Raw genomic sequence first — 13,845 nt, forward strand, 5'->3', positions numbered from 1 at the left:
AGAGGCAACCCTGTGGGGTAGATCCATACATCTGAAAGGATCGGTAAGCCAATGGGTCGACTGCAGCTGTGTGAGTGCAGAAAAATTTGGACGCCAGTAATAGAAAATCAACTTCAGTGCGCTCTTCATAACGTTTACCTGGAAGCATTAACACTGACGTGAAAACCAGATGACTTTAAAAAATACTTTTATGTCGACAGGTATTGACTGATTTGGATTTCCAGGAAAGACTTCACATTTTAATAATGGGGCACATTGACTGTTCCTTGGGTCCACATTTTAACAAATGAACCTGTTGAAGAATTATTTATTGTAGGAATTTGCATGATGGGTAGTTGTATGCACAGGTTATGAGCAGTCAGTGTGTTACAGGCAGTAGACAAACAAATCAGGAGGATTTAGTGAACTCATTCAGCGATGAATTTCCTCCATCTAACTGATTTCATAGCCGTTTAAACTCTTGTTAAATATTTTTACACGTCCTGACTTTTGCACAAGGGAGTCTGTTTGTACCGTCGTCGTTATCTCAGCAAAGCAACATCCATGCCAACGCGTGTCTCTGCACGCATAAGGCTGGGAAACACTTTCTGGCACAAATCTGCTGAATCCCACAGACTCCCCAGAAATATAGTAAATGAGAGCACTAGGAGAGAATGTGTTTATGTGGAGAAAAGAGCATCTACGGCGCTGAACACGCTGTTCGCCGTGAAGTCTCCATATAAAAACGCTAGACGCTATCTGCATACCAACCAGTTACGTTTCTGTTTTACGGTCGGGATGGTGAACGTGGAGTTTTCACTCTCTGCTCGGATGCTAACTAGAACCATGTGTCTTGATGAGACGAGGGGGAAAAAAATTTAGCTTTCTTAGCCATAAACGCGCCACTGTGGGTTTGGTGAGAAACACATCATGCCCACTATTAAAAAAAATGAAGGATACGAGGGGCTTTTTGTTTTCAATGCTCCCGCCATCAACCGCTGTGGATATAATGATTTGATGTTGTGATTTTTAGCAGTGCTGCACAATAGCCGTTGAATTTTTGAAGACATTGTGACATTTTTAAAAAAAAAGACATGATTTCTGCTTCCATCTCTAGACATTGATAGCAGTAAATGAGTTAATACCTCAAGATTCTCTCCGAAAATCAGACAAGAAAAAAATAATGGCCTCATGTAGTCCTCTGAAATAATTGCACTGTTTGTATTTCCCGTAGCTACGCCACTAAAGAGTCTCAGAGCATTCTCCCTGGGAAATTTGCCTGGTGCTGGTTTGGACGGGCCGTCTCTTGGAATATGCACAGTGTGCCTTTGTGTCTGTGTTTACGTGCAGAGAGGAAGGAGGGGAAAAGTGTCCTGTTGCAGCTATTTTCTTCTAACTTTATCTGTCTTTTTCTATCAGCAACGCCGAGGTAAACGTTTCCGCTTCAGATGCCGTTTCATCTATTGGTCTTTGATGATCAACAGATTCGGTCTTTTTATGTGTTCTTGGCTGCTCCCAGCAAAGAGATGAGTTCTTCAGAGACATTGCAGGTCGTCCTTCACTAAAGAGGCATTAAATCTTTGTCCTCCTCTCCAGTTCATCCTTTTCTCTTCAGCTGAAACGGTTCCCTTGCTCACAGATGCCATTAGTTGGGTAAATATCCAAGAGAAATGAAGACGGACATAAACGCGGACACACGCACAAATTTTTGCTGCTCAGTCTCTGTACACTTTGTCTTGGCCTACTTTCTGGCTTTTCCAGAACTGATTTCCAGGCATGTTGGATGGAGCGCAGCGCTGCCCAAGACGCTCTCAGCTTACTGGTCGATGACGTCACTTTTAGACGCTCCACCGCCATTTAAAACTAAACGGGCTGTCAGTTACTTTTGCTTTTCAACTAGATGAACAAACCCTTGGTGCTTCCTTAGATGTAAAGCGTAAAACAGTAAACTGCCCAATATGTCTTTACATTTTCCTTCAAAGGAGCCAGACATTTTTGTAATCTTTTGAAGTGGTCTTAGCTGGTGGTTCTTTAGGCTGTTTGAACATTTTTCCATGCTTATTTTCACTCATTTTCAGCCTAGTTCTCGTACCTGTTTACCTGATTGATTACAGCAACTAAGGAAAATGGGTGGGTACAATTATGGCTTAGAGGATTAAAGAACTATCAGTGGCAAATAAATAAAATCTTTTAAAGACGCCTTTTAGGGAAAAAACCCACATAGACTAAATGCAGACCTGGAGAGACGTATCATCCTTCTTTTGTGTGGCACATTTTCAGCTAAGAGCTAATTTTGAATCACCTTGTTGGCCTTAAAGCAACATTTTCTGTCTGATAAACTGCGTTTTCTTTGATATGTTTCATAAATTCAACTAAGGAAATATGAATACATTGTGACAGGTTGACAGGGGGCAACACTGGTTCCAGGTATTTCCCCATTTTATAACCTTGTTACCAGTTAGCATCCCTTAACAAACTAAACTTAGCACAGAAAGGAAGAAAATGTGTATTTAGTTCATTATTTCTTTGTAGCAGCCATTCTGGCCATAGAGCCAGGTTCCACTGGAAAACTTGTTTATTTAACTTATTCTACATTTCAAAAAGAAAGACAGATGTGAGTTGAGCAGCAAATCTCAGTACGTAAGTTGTGCCCATGGAAAACTTGCCAAATGACTGAGACTATTCTTTTGGCTCTTGTTCTGTTTTTTTTTATTTTTTTTATTAGATTAAATGATGGATCTTTTTTTAAAAAACATGACATGTTGGCAGCTTTACATTACATTTCATTCAGCTAGATACCAGAACTGGACATGGCCACAACCGCCTGACAAAGCCTCCTCATGCTGGTCACACACTACTGTGGGATGACCGACTGTACTGGGTCCTACCGTTACTCAGTGGGGTTGAGGTTGAGACTATGCAGACTATTCTATCCTCTACGAACTACCCAACACTAGACATAGTAACTGATAAACCCCGCTCTTTAGTGATGGGTGTGATCATGTTAGAGGTTAATTGATGAGAAATTGCCCTCTTGATTTCTCTCCAGATTGAGATTGGTCCCTCTGATGACAAGCCTTGTTTTTTTTCCAGTGAGGGATGTGCTGACCCCATGCCAACGTGCTGGCCTCCACTAACAGCTGTTTGGCACTAGCAGGGAGGATTTGCCAAACGTTTCATGAGTGCAACCCACATGCATAACTCTTCTGTTCAACGCTGAAACCTCTATGGGTTATTATATTGGTAGTTTAGTGTTTTTGATCAATTATGGAGGAGAAAATTTCTCTAATCTCACATATAATTCTTATTCTCATTTGGGCCTGTCAACCTTTTTGAAAGATGACAGGTCAGAGCCCTGTATCAAACCAAAATAGCTACCGGTACAAGCAATTTTGGATAGTAGATATTTCTTAATTAGAGTCACATTGCTTCATTTCTTTAGGACAGACTGGATAGATAAATAAAAAGATTCATGGATTCAGGAGGTCAAAGCAGGTACAAAACGTCCCCAATCCACGGTTGATACAAAACTGCTGTTCATTCCCTATTCTTTATGATACTTTATAGGATTTAAACTGTGAGAAAACTGCAATAAAAGTACTAAATTGCGGAGAGGAGCCCAACAAAATGCTTAAACATATAATTGAAAACTTTTTCCCGATTTTCTACAATGTCTGTTGTGTAGGCATGTGAGTGGGTCTCTGGAATGCCTCAACAATAGTGATGCTTTTAGAAAAGACCAGCGTACATAACTTATTTCATGCATTTTATTACCTATTTATGTTTTTTTTTTTTTTTTTTAAAACAACATTATTTTATGGCGATGCAGTGCAGATGGGCAGGCGTTCATTAAGTGAAATTTAAAGACTGTTTATGAGGAAACCTTCAAATGGCCATGTAGCAACCTTTAGTTGGCAAAAAAATTGTTGAAGATGAATAAAAACAAAAGTCCCAAAGCTTCATATGTCAGACGGTTGACGTTTGTCCCTCTGAGCATTGACCATACACTGTATATTTTCTTTCCTGAAATCAAAGACTCCTCAAGTCCATTTCTCAAGCGTTGCTTGTGCCCAAGCTTAAGCAAACACAACCACAGAGTTGTCATAAAACTGAAATCAAAAGCTCCTAAAGTCCTTTTTTAAAAAAAAAAAAAAAAAAAACTCACTTGTTCCCAAACTCAAGCAAACGTGACCACAGAGCTGACATAAAACCAAACAACAACTTTTAACTGTTAAACGGTTTTGAGGTTCTGCTAAATGACATCAGCAGCCCCCCCTGAGCACGAAGAGCCACATGTTGCTTTTTAATTTACCTATTCGGTCCGTTTTCTCCTGACTTCATATCCTGTTTTGGTCCCACAGCTGAAAGCGTTACAACCTGAGGTCACCAGCTCTCACAGACTAAGCAGTTTCAGAAACATGTAAATAAAGCACGTAAGAGAGAAATGAGCTGCATTCGCTGTCTCCCTGAGGAGAACAAACACTTCAGCCGTCATCTCCTCTCGTTATTGTGATCTGTGCAGCTCGAGATCTCGGCGGCGTCTGGCCAGAAACAAGACACCCTTGACTCCCCTTTGGGCTTTGGCTGCAAAGCTGTAGCCACACAAGAAACCCAGACATGTGTTTGCTCTTAGAAGAACCGAGAACCTCCTCAACAACATATGGAAACCATAGCGGTTTCCGCACTGGTGTCGGCAAGGATATGGTTTCACCCGATGCAAAGCCAGCAACTTCTCTGTGTAACGAAAAAAAGAAAAAAAAAACTTTAGGGTTGACTTAGTTGATGCCTTAGTTCTTCTTCGTGTAAGGACTACACTTTGTCTAGTAACTGTACTAAACTTGCATAAACAAGCATGCATTCAGACAAATGTGAGCCATAGGGACAAATCACAAGACAAATGTACAAATTTTCTCTTAATCATCTCTCCTTTGGCGCCATTCGGCCCAATCTTCTGATCGTTAACTAGATGTGTGTTGCACAAGCATGCTGGATCCTGTCCCATTTTAGGCTAAATAGCTCAGCCCTGAGGGCATAACATCAGAACTCAGTGCACCTTACTTCGCTTGTGATTTTTATTTTAAGGTAGATCTCGTAAAAATATGGTCTTTGCCTTTAAGTAGGTAAAAAACAACAACAAAAAGAACACTTTGGTAGGTAGAGTTGAAACAGTTTGGATTAAGTTCTGACACAACTAGAATTTCTGTGTGTTCTACAGTTTTCCGGCTTTATACCGCAGCAGTGCCAAGTTAGGGGGGGTTTTATCACATGACTCAATCTGGTTGGCCTAGGTGAACTTCTCCTTTCTGTAAATGATGGATACACAGCCATGCGAAAAGGTATTTGTTTTATACTTTTTTTTGGGTCATATTTTTGTTCCACTGTGTTTCAGTTTATAAAATTATGAACTGTGTTTCAGTCCATGTCAGTGTAATGTTAACGCACTGTGGATTGGAGAAAATACATTCTGACTTGTTGGTCCACTCGATGATACTGTTGGATGATTTGACACTTTATGAAAATGTTAAACCATATCATTCAAAACTTTATATGAGATGAAGGCCCATAGTGAGTGGCTCTTCTCACCAGAGCTGCTTTTTATGTAACCTAAATGTTTTCAAAGGGAAAATTTCTAATATTTATTTGCTGAAAAATCCTAAAGGGCCATTTTGTCGAAAACCAAACGACATGAATCAAGCGAAACTGTGAAAGCCTCATTCTTCTCACATCCTCGACCCGCTGTCGTGCCGTTCTCTCTACCTCGCCCCAGTTCTGTTCCTTTAAACGTGGCCACAGTGAAGCACCAGTGCCTCGTACCCTCCGTCTGAAATAGCAGGGTGAGTCACTTGGGTAGCCAGGACAGAAGACCTTGCATGCCCAGATGAGTTTCCACAAGCCATTCCAGATCATTAAGAATTGCTAAGTGATACGTAAGCTAAGGTGTCTTTTGCAACACCGAGGGTCTGCAGGTCTGGTTTGTTTTGAAGTCTCACATGGACTCGGTCTGTTCGTCAGCCAGCTCCTGCATTTTTACACTCCTATATGTACTCGATTTTTCAGAATGCAGTGTGACTTTGCGTGGGTGATTCTGTACCCCGGCGAGCCGCAAACAGTTTGCATTTATTTAATGCTTCACATCCCACTGAGAAGGACCAAAGTCAAGACAGCAGCAGTCACTATTACACAACCAGAATCATGTTATGAAAGTCACGAAAGCTGGGTGTTGAATGTCTTGGCAGAGACTTAAAGATAGTTTTTCTTTATTAGAGCTGTACGTTTTATGAATTACATAAAATAAGCTAGTAAGAGTTAATGAAAATGACACATGGTTATTTGATTTGGCTTATTGCAAACATAGAACTCAGATATGCAACAACAACATGGTTTTCTTGTTTTCAAGAAATCTGTTGTTTCCTTGAAAACAGCAGATTTCGGCAAATAATCAACCTTAGTGCAGTTTAATGACTTCACCCAAACAACTAGCCTCGTCAATATTGCCGTCATTGCAATTATTTGTTTAACGAGAAGTTTCTGCAATAATGTAATTATAGTGATAGTGCCGTAATGATCAATTTGCAGTGCATGGTGCCATCCATACTGTTTTTCTTAACATTTAGTATTCCACTTATTAGGAAGCCCAATGGTGACCATGGTGATAATATTGGTAATGTTGTGTGAATCACTTTGGACATCTCCAAGTCATTCTTGTGTGATTTGCATATTTTGAGGCAGATTTGTGTTATTTCTATGTGCTTTGCATTGTGAGAGGATTGAGTTTCAGGTAGCATAAATAAGAGGACAGCAGTGTAGGCGCATTGAATTTCTGTTGTGTTTTATTGGTTCATTTGTATGCTTTTGTAATCTGTGGCTCAAGATTAAAATGAAAGTAAGAAAAAATAAATAAATGATTTTTGTGAGGTCTGATTTTGAGGTATCAAGTTGTAAGAATTTAAATCTGAGGATCAAGCTGTCTCTGCGGATTTTATATAAGCTCCTCGTTCTTGCGTCTTTAGGGAAAACCACAAGTGTCCTTAATCGACTGGCCTGTAAAATCAGAGGTTAACATTGTATTTATTTAGTGTCATTTGGAAATATCAGTCAGACTCCATTTTCAAGCCAACAAGCATGCTTCTAATTGTGATCGTTTATACTGTACTCCCAGTTGTTTGGCATGAATGTCATTTTCCCCTGTGGTGCCGAGGAAGTAATTGTTTTGTGTGGGAGCACAGCCCTGCAGCAGAGCGTGGGGTTGTGTTTAGACGACTTGTGGTTTAGCTGTAATTATTCAAGCTGTCCACTCATAAAACACACCATCATGGGAAGTCTGAGGCACACCAGAGGGACTGTAGTAGATGCATGGAGGAGCTTCAGATTTCCTTTCAGAACTCGCTGCGTCGTACAAAAGTTTTGAAATTAGGCTTTTGTTTGTTTGACTGGTGTATGGCGATACATCAGTCATTAAAACATAATGAAGTAACTTCTTTCATGTACTGTATGTTCAAAGTGGGGTTTTTTCCCCACAGATGGAGACTTGACAAGAGAGGATGTTGAATCATGTGCTGTCAGCATTGGTCCCAAAAAGCAAATGTTGAACAGATTTAAATGACTTTATGAGTCCCATTAGCTTTGGAAGAACTTTGCTCTTAACTGAGCTGCTATTTACAGCTATTAAACTAAAATTGAGGGTGGGTTTGCTGACTCCATCATACAAATGGATAATGACTCAGAGAATACGTCCTGCCTTTGTGGACAAAAATTCTCTTATATCCAGGGCTCATAATAATACCTTTGACTAAAACAGTCTTGCAAAGACAGATGGTATTTTAGGATTGTGAAATCTCGTCCTACAACATCCAATGACGCTCCTGTCAAATGTACATCATCATCATCATCATCATCAAAAAAAAAAAGAATAGATCCCAGAAATAACTATAATGCTATCCCTCCATCTTTTCCACTTGCAGACCAAACTTCCTGTTCTGTTATTGGGCCGTTCGTCTGACCTGAGGCCGGGGGAGTTTGTAGTCGCCATCGGCAGCCCATTCTCTCTGCAGAACACGGTCACAACGGGGATCGTCAGCACCACTCAGCGGGGCGGCAGAGAGCTTGGTCTCCGAAACTCCGACATGGACTACATTCAGACGGATGCCATTATCAATGTAAATATGAAAACACGTAGTATCCGTTTTATGTTTTCCTCATATACACAGAAAGTAAGAAAGTTGTTACTTTTTGTTTGCAGTACGGTAACTCTGGAGGGCCTCTGGTAAATCTGGTAAGCCACTTTTTTTTTTTTTTTTTGTTTACATTGACAGGACAAAACCACAAGATGAGATGCTAGAACCTTTTTTGTTTTTTTTTATCTTAGGATGGCGAAGTGATTGGGATCAATACGCTGAAAGTGACGGCCGGCATTTCCTTCGCCATTCCTTCGGACAAGATTCGACAGTTTTTGGCGGAGTCATATGACAGGCAGTCCAGAGGTGACGCAATTCATCACACTTTTGTTGATGCTCCTCAGTTGACAAGATGCTCTGACAATAAAAGAGCGCCAGTGCGTATAGAGCGCCCGTTCATTTTTTTCCCCTCTCCCACAAATACAGTGAAGGCAGAAATCCTGTGTTCATTGTATGCATTAAAAACTTGTTACAGACACACTTTTGCACCAGCTTTGATGTGCTCCTGCAGCTATCAAAGAGGAGCAAGTAGGGAGTAATTTACTTTGACGGAACATCAGCCAAATTCCAACAACAATCAGCCCAGGGGAGATTGAAAAGTTCAGCGAAACAAATTGGAAACCAGCTGCAGGTGCTTCCTGCAGAACTAAGAGATGAAGAGTTTCTGTACGTCCTTCATCTTACGTGTTGTTAGAGTTCTGTGTGTGGCCTATTTTACAGCTTCTGACTGCCTGATTCCTCAGGGTAAAGAAACAAGACGATCAAAATACATTTTAAAGGCGGATTATGTGCTTGTGTGACTGTTGAGATTTTTATTTTATTTTTTTTAAAGAACGTTGTTGCGCAGTTATTTTACACATCATCTGTGAAGATCATGGTGGTTTGCAGCAAGTACCTGGCAGTTAACAAATATGGGCTGCACATTTTTACAGTATTGCTTTTTGTCGCAAATCTGTGTTTTTCTACATATTTCTGTTTCTCTTTACAGTCTTTAACGTTTCTGTCACTCGTCCTCTGTGTTGTCCGTTTTCAGGGAGAACAGAGGCCAAAAAGAAATATATCGGAGTGAGGATGATGACTCTTACGCCGTCGTAAGTCTCCTTAGTTGCTTTCCACATTTCTGTGTTTAGTATTTAGATACAACATTTATATGAGAGAATTGGTGCAATTTGTGAACCCTGTTAAAATTGTGTAGTGGTGATTGGGTAAAGTTTTCCTCCCACTTCTCCGCCCTCAGGTTAGCCAAGGACCTTAAAACTCGACATCATGACTTCCCTGACATCACCTCAGGAGCCTATGTGATGGAGGTTATTGCAAAAACACCCGCTGCAATGTAAGAAACTCCCTGGGCTTTTATGAACGTGAATGAATTCAGCCAAACAGAAGTCCACCCCGCCTTGTTGCACAGTTTCTTTGACCTTTCTAAACAATACGTGTTCAACTAATTCCAATGACTTAACTCATCTCTCTCAGGCCCTTTGCTACCTGTACAACAAGGCAGTATGCAATTTCCCCCAATTTTCTCACTTTTATTAAACAGATAGCACTCCCACCTAACCTGGGATGTAAACTCGTTGCTTACTCCAACATGCCTGAAGTGCTTGCCACTCCAATACACTCCACCCCCCTCCCACAATCGCAGCCCACTCGGATCAGTCTGTACTGCAGCTCCAGCGGAGTGGGCCACGGCAGACGCTGAGGTCAGCTGTTTCCTTTCGAGCCTCATGCTGGGAGGTTACTGGCTGCGGTGCGGTTTCTCCGCGCCTGCTCGTCAACCCACGATGGAGCAGCCCCTCTCCTTGAAGACCTCGTCAGTGTTTACTCGCCGCTTAAATCATGCAGATTGCTGCAGGACAACGGCTCTGCGGCTCTTTTTCCGGGGTTTCTTTTCTAGGCTGCAGCTCCGCTTTTGATCTCAGTCTGTGTTGTGTTGGCTTGAGGCCCCTGGAAATCTTGACTGTGATGCGGAAAGCTTTCCGTTCGCTGAGAGCAGCTGAACGTAATGAGGGCAATGCGTGATTGTTTTATATCGCTGGGCTTTGTCGCCAATGAAAAGTGCAATGGGAGAGTATATGTTGCTGTGGGTTAGCAGCTGATTTAGGCTACAAGCTTTTGATACCCCTGCCACTCCTGCCCTATTTTTTTGTTTGTTTTTGAATGGGGGATTTAGCTTTAGGGGGCTGGATTCAGGCAAGTCCCAAAGGGAGGAGGCCTAAAGACAGGCCAAGAGATTACATCTGCTATTTGGACTGGGAACACCTTGGTATCCCCAATCCTGTAAGGACTGGAGGATTTAACTGATTGATAGTCTGAAACTGATTGTCAGATACACAGCAGTTCGGATCTGTGAATACCTTCGATGTCTGTTAGTCAACAAACGGCATCACGAACGTTAAGGAATCAAGCAGAGAGAGATCATCAATAAAGATGTGGGAAAAGTTTAAAGGTTGAGTTCAAAACAACATTCCAAGCTTTGCAATTCTCACAAGCCACTGTTTGACACGTCATCCATAAATGTAAAGAGAATGGAACAACTCCAAACCTAACAAGACATGGCCGACCACCTAACCTGGCAAAGTGAACAAAAAAAGCATGCTAGGTCAGCAGCCAAGAGGCCCATGGTAACACTAGACGAACTGTAAAGAGCCACAGATGGGAGAATCTGTTGACAGGTCAGTTGTTAGCCACAAAAAAAGCCATAGTTGTCTCAAGTTCCTTTTTTAAGTTATTCACAAGTGACATTTAAGGATGTGCCGTGGTCAGATGAGACCAAAATCAAAAGTATTTTCCCTACTTATATAAACATTTTGACCCAATTCTGCATATAGCCCAGTGACATAAAAGTTTTTACTTCCAAAAGGGACGGGACAGATAGGTCAAAGTTCAGAGGAAGCTAAATGCAAGAGGCCTTTGTAAGACACCCTGTTGAATACTCAAGAAAAACAACTTTTTGTTGTACATACTGCAAAAGGTTCTTCTGCTAAATATTGATTCAGGGAATTTGAGATCCAAACTCTGTAACACTTTTAGATTTTTATGAGCAAAAAAACCTGCTGTTGGTTTGGCCTCAATTTTTATTGATTTGACAAAGAAAGCACCTTAATTACCTGGAATAAAACTCTTTTGAAGTTCTTAGAGTGACTCAGCCAAGCTGCGCCAGTTTTTGAAAATAGCCTTAAACTTAATGGCTGTAAGATGCTTCTTTCTTGTCTGGTTTGTTCCCTGTAATGACAGACAACTATCAGAAAATGACCATAGAGATAACAAGAAATTCAGGTGAGATGAAGCAGGAATACTTTTTTAACCATTTGCCCGCCTCAGTCTTGCCCAAACAAAATACCACATCCCCCAACACAGACAATCAGTTCTGCAAATCAAAACGTATTTTCTGTTCCAGCCAACATGCGGTTGCAGCATTCGAAGCCCTCAATAAGTGTAAATCTCCTCATCTTTTGCTTCAGTGGCGGGCTCAAGGAGCACGATGTCATCATCTCCATCAACGGCCAGAGGATTTCGACAGCGACTGATGTCAGCTCCGCCATCAAGAGCAACGACACCCTGAAAATAGTTGTACGCCGCGGCAATGAGGACGCCATCCTCACTGTTGTTCCAGTGGAGATTGACCCTTGACCCTTCAAAAGGAGCTGGAGTTAGGTTTAACTTATCATCCAGAGGACCTTATACAGCGGGGACCTTCAGCTGACCCGCCCATCTGTGACTAAAGGCCCAGCGGCGCCACACACCCATCCAGGGAAACTCCTGGCTGTGCCTTGACAGGAACGACTGTACAGACGCTCTAAAAGTTGTGCTGTACTTTGGTTTTTCTGCTTATGTCTTCACTTTTAGCCCTTAATAATGCTTTTATCAATGCTACTACTGTTTGATCAGAAACATAAAACATTGGTTATTATCTTATTATTTGTCTTTTTAACGTGGACTGTAGCTCAGTGAGACCCGCTGCTTTTTTTAAGCAATGCCGAAACTCGCTGAGCAAATCTGATTTGTACAATTGTTTTGGGTTTTTTTTAAGACTCCTTTGTCAATGTACTGTACAATGTTGTTTTTAAATATGTTATGTATACAGAAATGAAAATAAAGGATTTACCAACATTTGTTTTGCCATTTCTGACTTTCTTGTTTTCTTTCCATCTCTTTCCAACGGGTTTTGCATACACACTCTCTTGGAAGAGAACAAGCACCAAGGCTGATATATCAATATTATCTTTGTGTGTGTGTGTGTGGAGAGGTTTTGGTCTTTTCTCCTCATGCGAATGCAAACACAGAGAAGGAAAGGGGTTGGTGGGGGCTCAGAGCCAATCAGGGTCTGCTCTGCATTTGTTTTTATTGCCTTCATATGGGTTTGATAGCGGTCTGGTGCGATTGTTGGTCCAGGGACTGTGCAGACTGACCTCAGAGACAGAAGTGCGAGCCAAGTGGAGATCTGACCCACCATGCAGTGGTCACAGATGAGGGCTTTGTATGATTAAGCACAGTGGTGTTGTGAGTGGTGTTTACCACATTAATTTTGGACAAAGATTACAAAGCGAACTTCATGAGAACCATGGAGATCTTTTTGGCATGAATGCTAAAAAATAAAAAATTCAAATAAAAATGCTATGATTTTTGGGGGGATTACATGTGAAATCAAAGTGATGAAACAATATATCCTTTTTTATTTTTCTTTGTTTTACTCCGTCATTGGTCATATTTATGGATTTTGTAATGGGTCAACTCTAAAAAGAGGAAGTCAAACCTCAACTTCTTCTTTGTTAGTTGGGAAAAAAAAACAGGATTTTTTTCCCCCCTGTCGTTTCAGTGGTTCGTTTCCCACTTTTCACATTTGACTTGCAGAGCATGTCTCTAATAACCACTGGATGTTTACTCTGCCTTCTCTTTTTCTATTTTCATCCTCCATATCTTTTTTTTGCAACTGCTTTCCAGTGATGGTCAGAATCTCACATGCATGACAAATTATGAACTGTATTTAGGCACAACTCCTTGACTTTTATATGGATCCGGTTGATAAATCTGTGATTAGATTTGGACACAAAGAGGAATGTAAAACTAAACAAAAGGAGATAAGATAAGACAAGTAGTACTGCCACCTTCTGGTTCTCTCTCAAAGTTGCATTTTTTAATGGTCCAAGCCTGTTGCAAATAGTTTGAGCAGATGTTAAACTCAAAGATTCCTTGTTGTTGTTTGCTTCCCCTTGGCAGCTGCGCGCATTCCCGACTTATTTAACCAAAAGTTTCACAAAATTTAAAGATTACAGTAAAAGTACAGAACATTGGACTCTGCTGTGATGTTTCCTTGTTAGTGAGGTAATTACTACACACCTGCCAAAGCCTGAGTTCATAACAGTCATACTGGACACGGCTGTATTACCTCACCTCCTTTGAGTTGTGATGTGGACTGACAGTTTCTCTATGGGACCAAAATGATGTAAATGCTTGAAAAGGGTGTACTTCACACCATATGAGTGCAGTGTTGTTATCCAAATGAAACAAAGGACTGAGAGTACCTTAACTCATAAAATAGCTGCGAGCCATTTCCCATCTGAAAAATTAACCCCTGTTCGAATATACACTTGGTCAGAGCTTTATTAGGCCACACTTCGCTTATCCCTGTCTAGCAAAGTCAGAAATGCCTCTAAAAGTGCTTTAATTACTTGTGGAAATTATTCATCAAGAG

General features: G+C 41.0%; 1 protein-coding gene across 1 annotated transcript in view; it reads left to right on the forward strand.

Moving 5' to 3' along the window:
* LOC122842105 (serine protease HTRA1A-like) overlaps positions 1-12,265 on the forward strand; it is a 28,686-nt gene extending 16,421 nt beyond the window's left edge. Inside the window, exons 4-9 of the mRNA XM_044135666.1 lie at positions 7,941-8,135; positions 8,219-8,251; positions 8,345-8,459; positions 9,187-9,244; positions 9,391-9,486; positions 11,615-12,265. Of these exons, the coding sequence (XP_043991601.1) occupies positions 7,941-8,135; positions 8,219-8,251; positions 8,345-8,459; positions 9,187-9,244; positions 9,391-9,486; positions 11,615-11,783 (666 nt within the window). The 3' untranslated portion in view covers positions 11,784-12,265. The remainder of the gene's footprint in view (positions 1-7,940; positions 8,136-8,218; positions 8,252-8,344; positions 8,460-9,186; positions 9,245-9,390; positions 9,487-11,614) is intronic.
* Positions 12,266-13,845: the final 1,580 nt, after the last annotated feature.

The sequence above is a fragment of the Gambusia affinis genome, linkage group LG13 (genome assembly GCF_019740435.1).
Source record: "Gambusia affinis linkage group LG13, SWU_Gaff_1.0, whole genome shotgun sequence".
NCBI lineage: Eukaryota > Metazoa > Chordata > Actinopteri > Cyprinodontiformes > Poeciliidae > Gambusia > Gambusia affinis.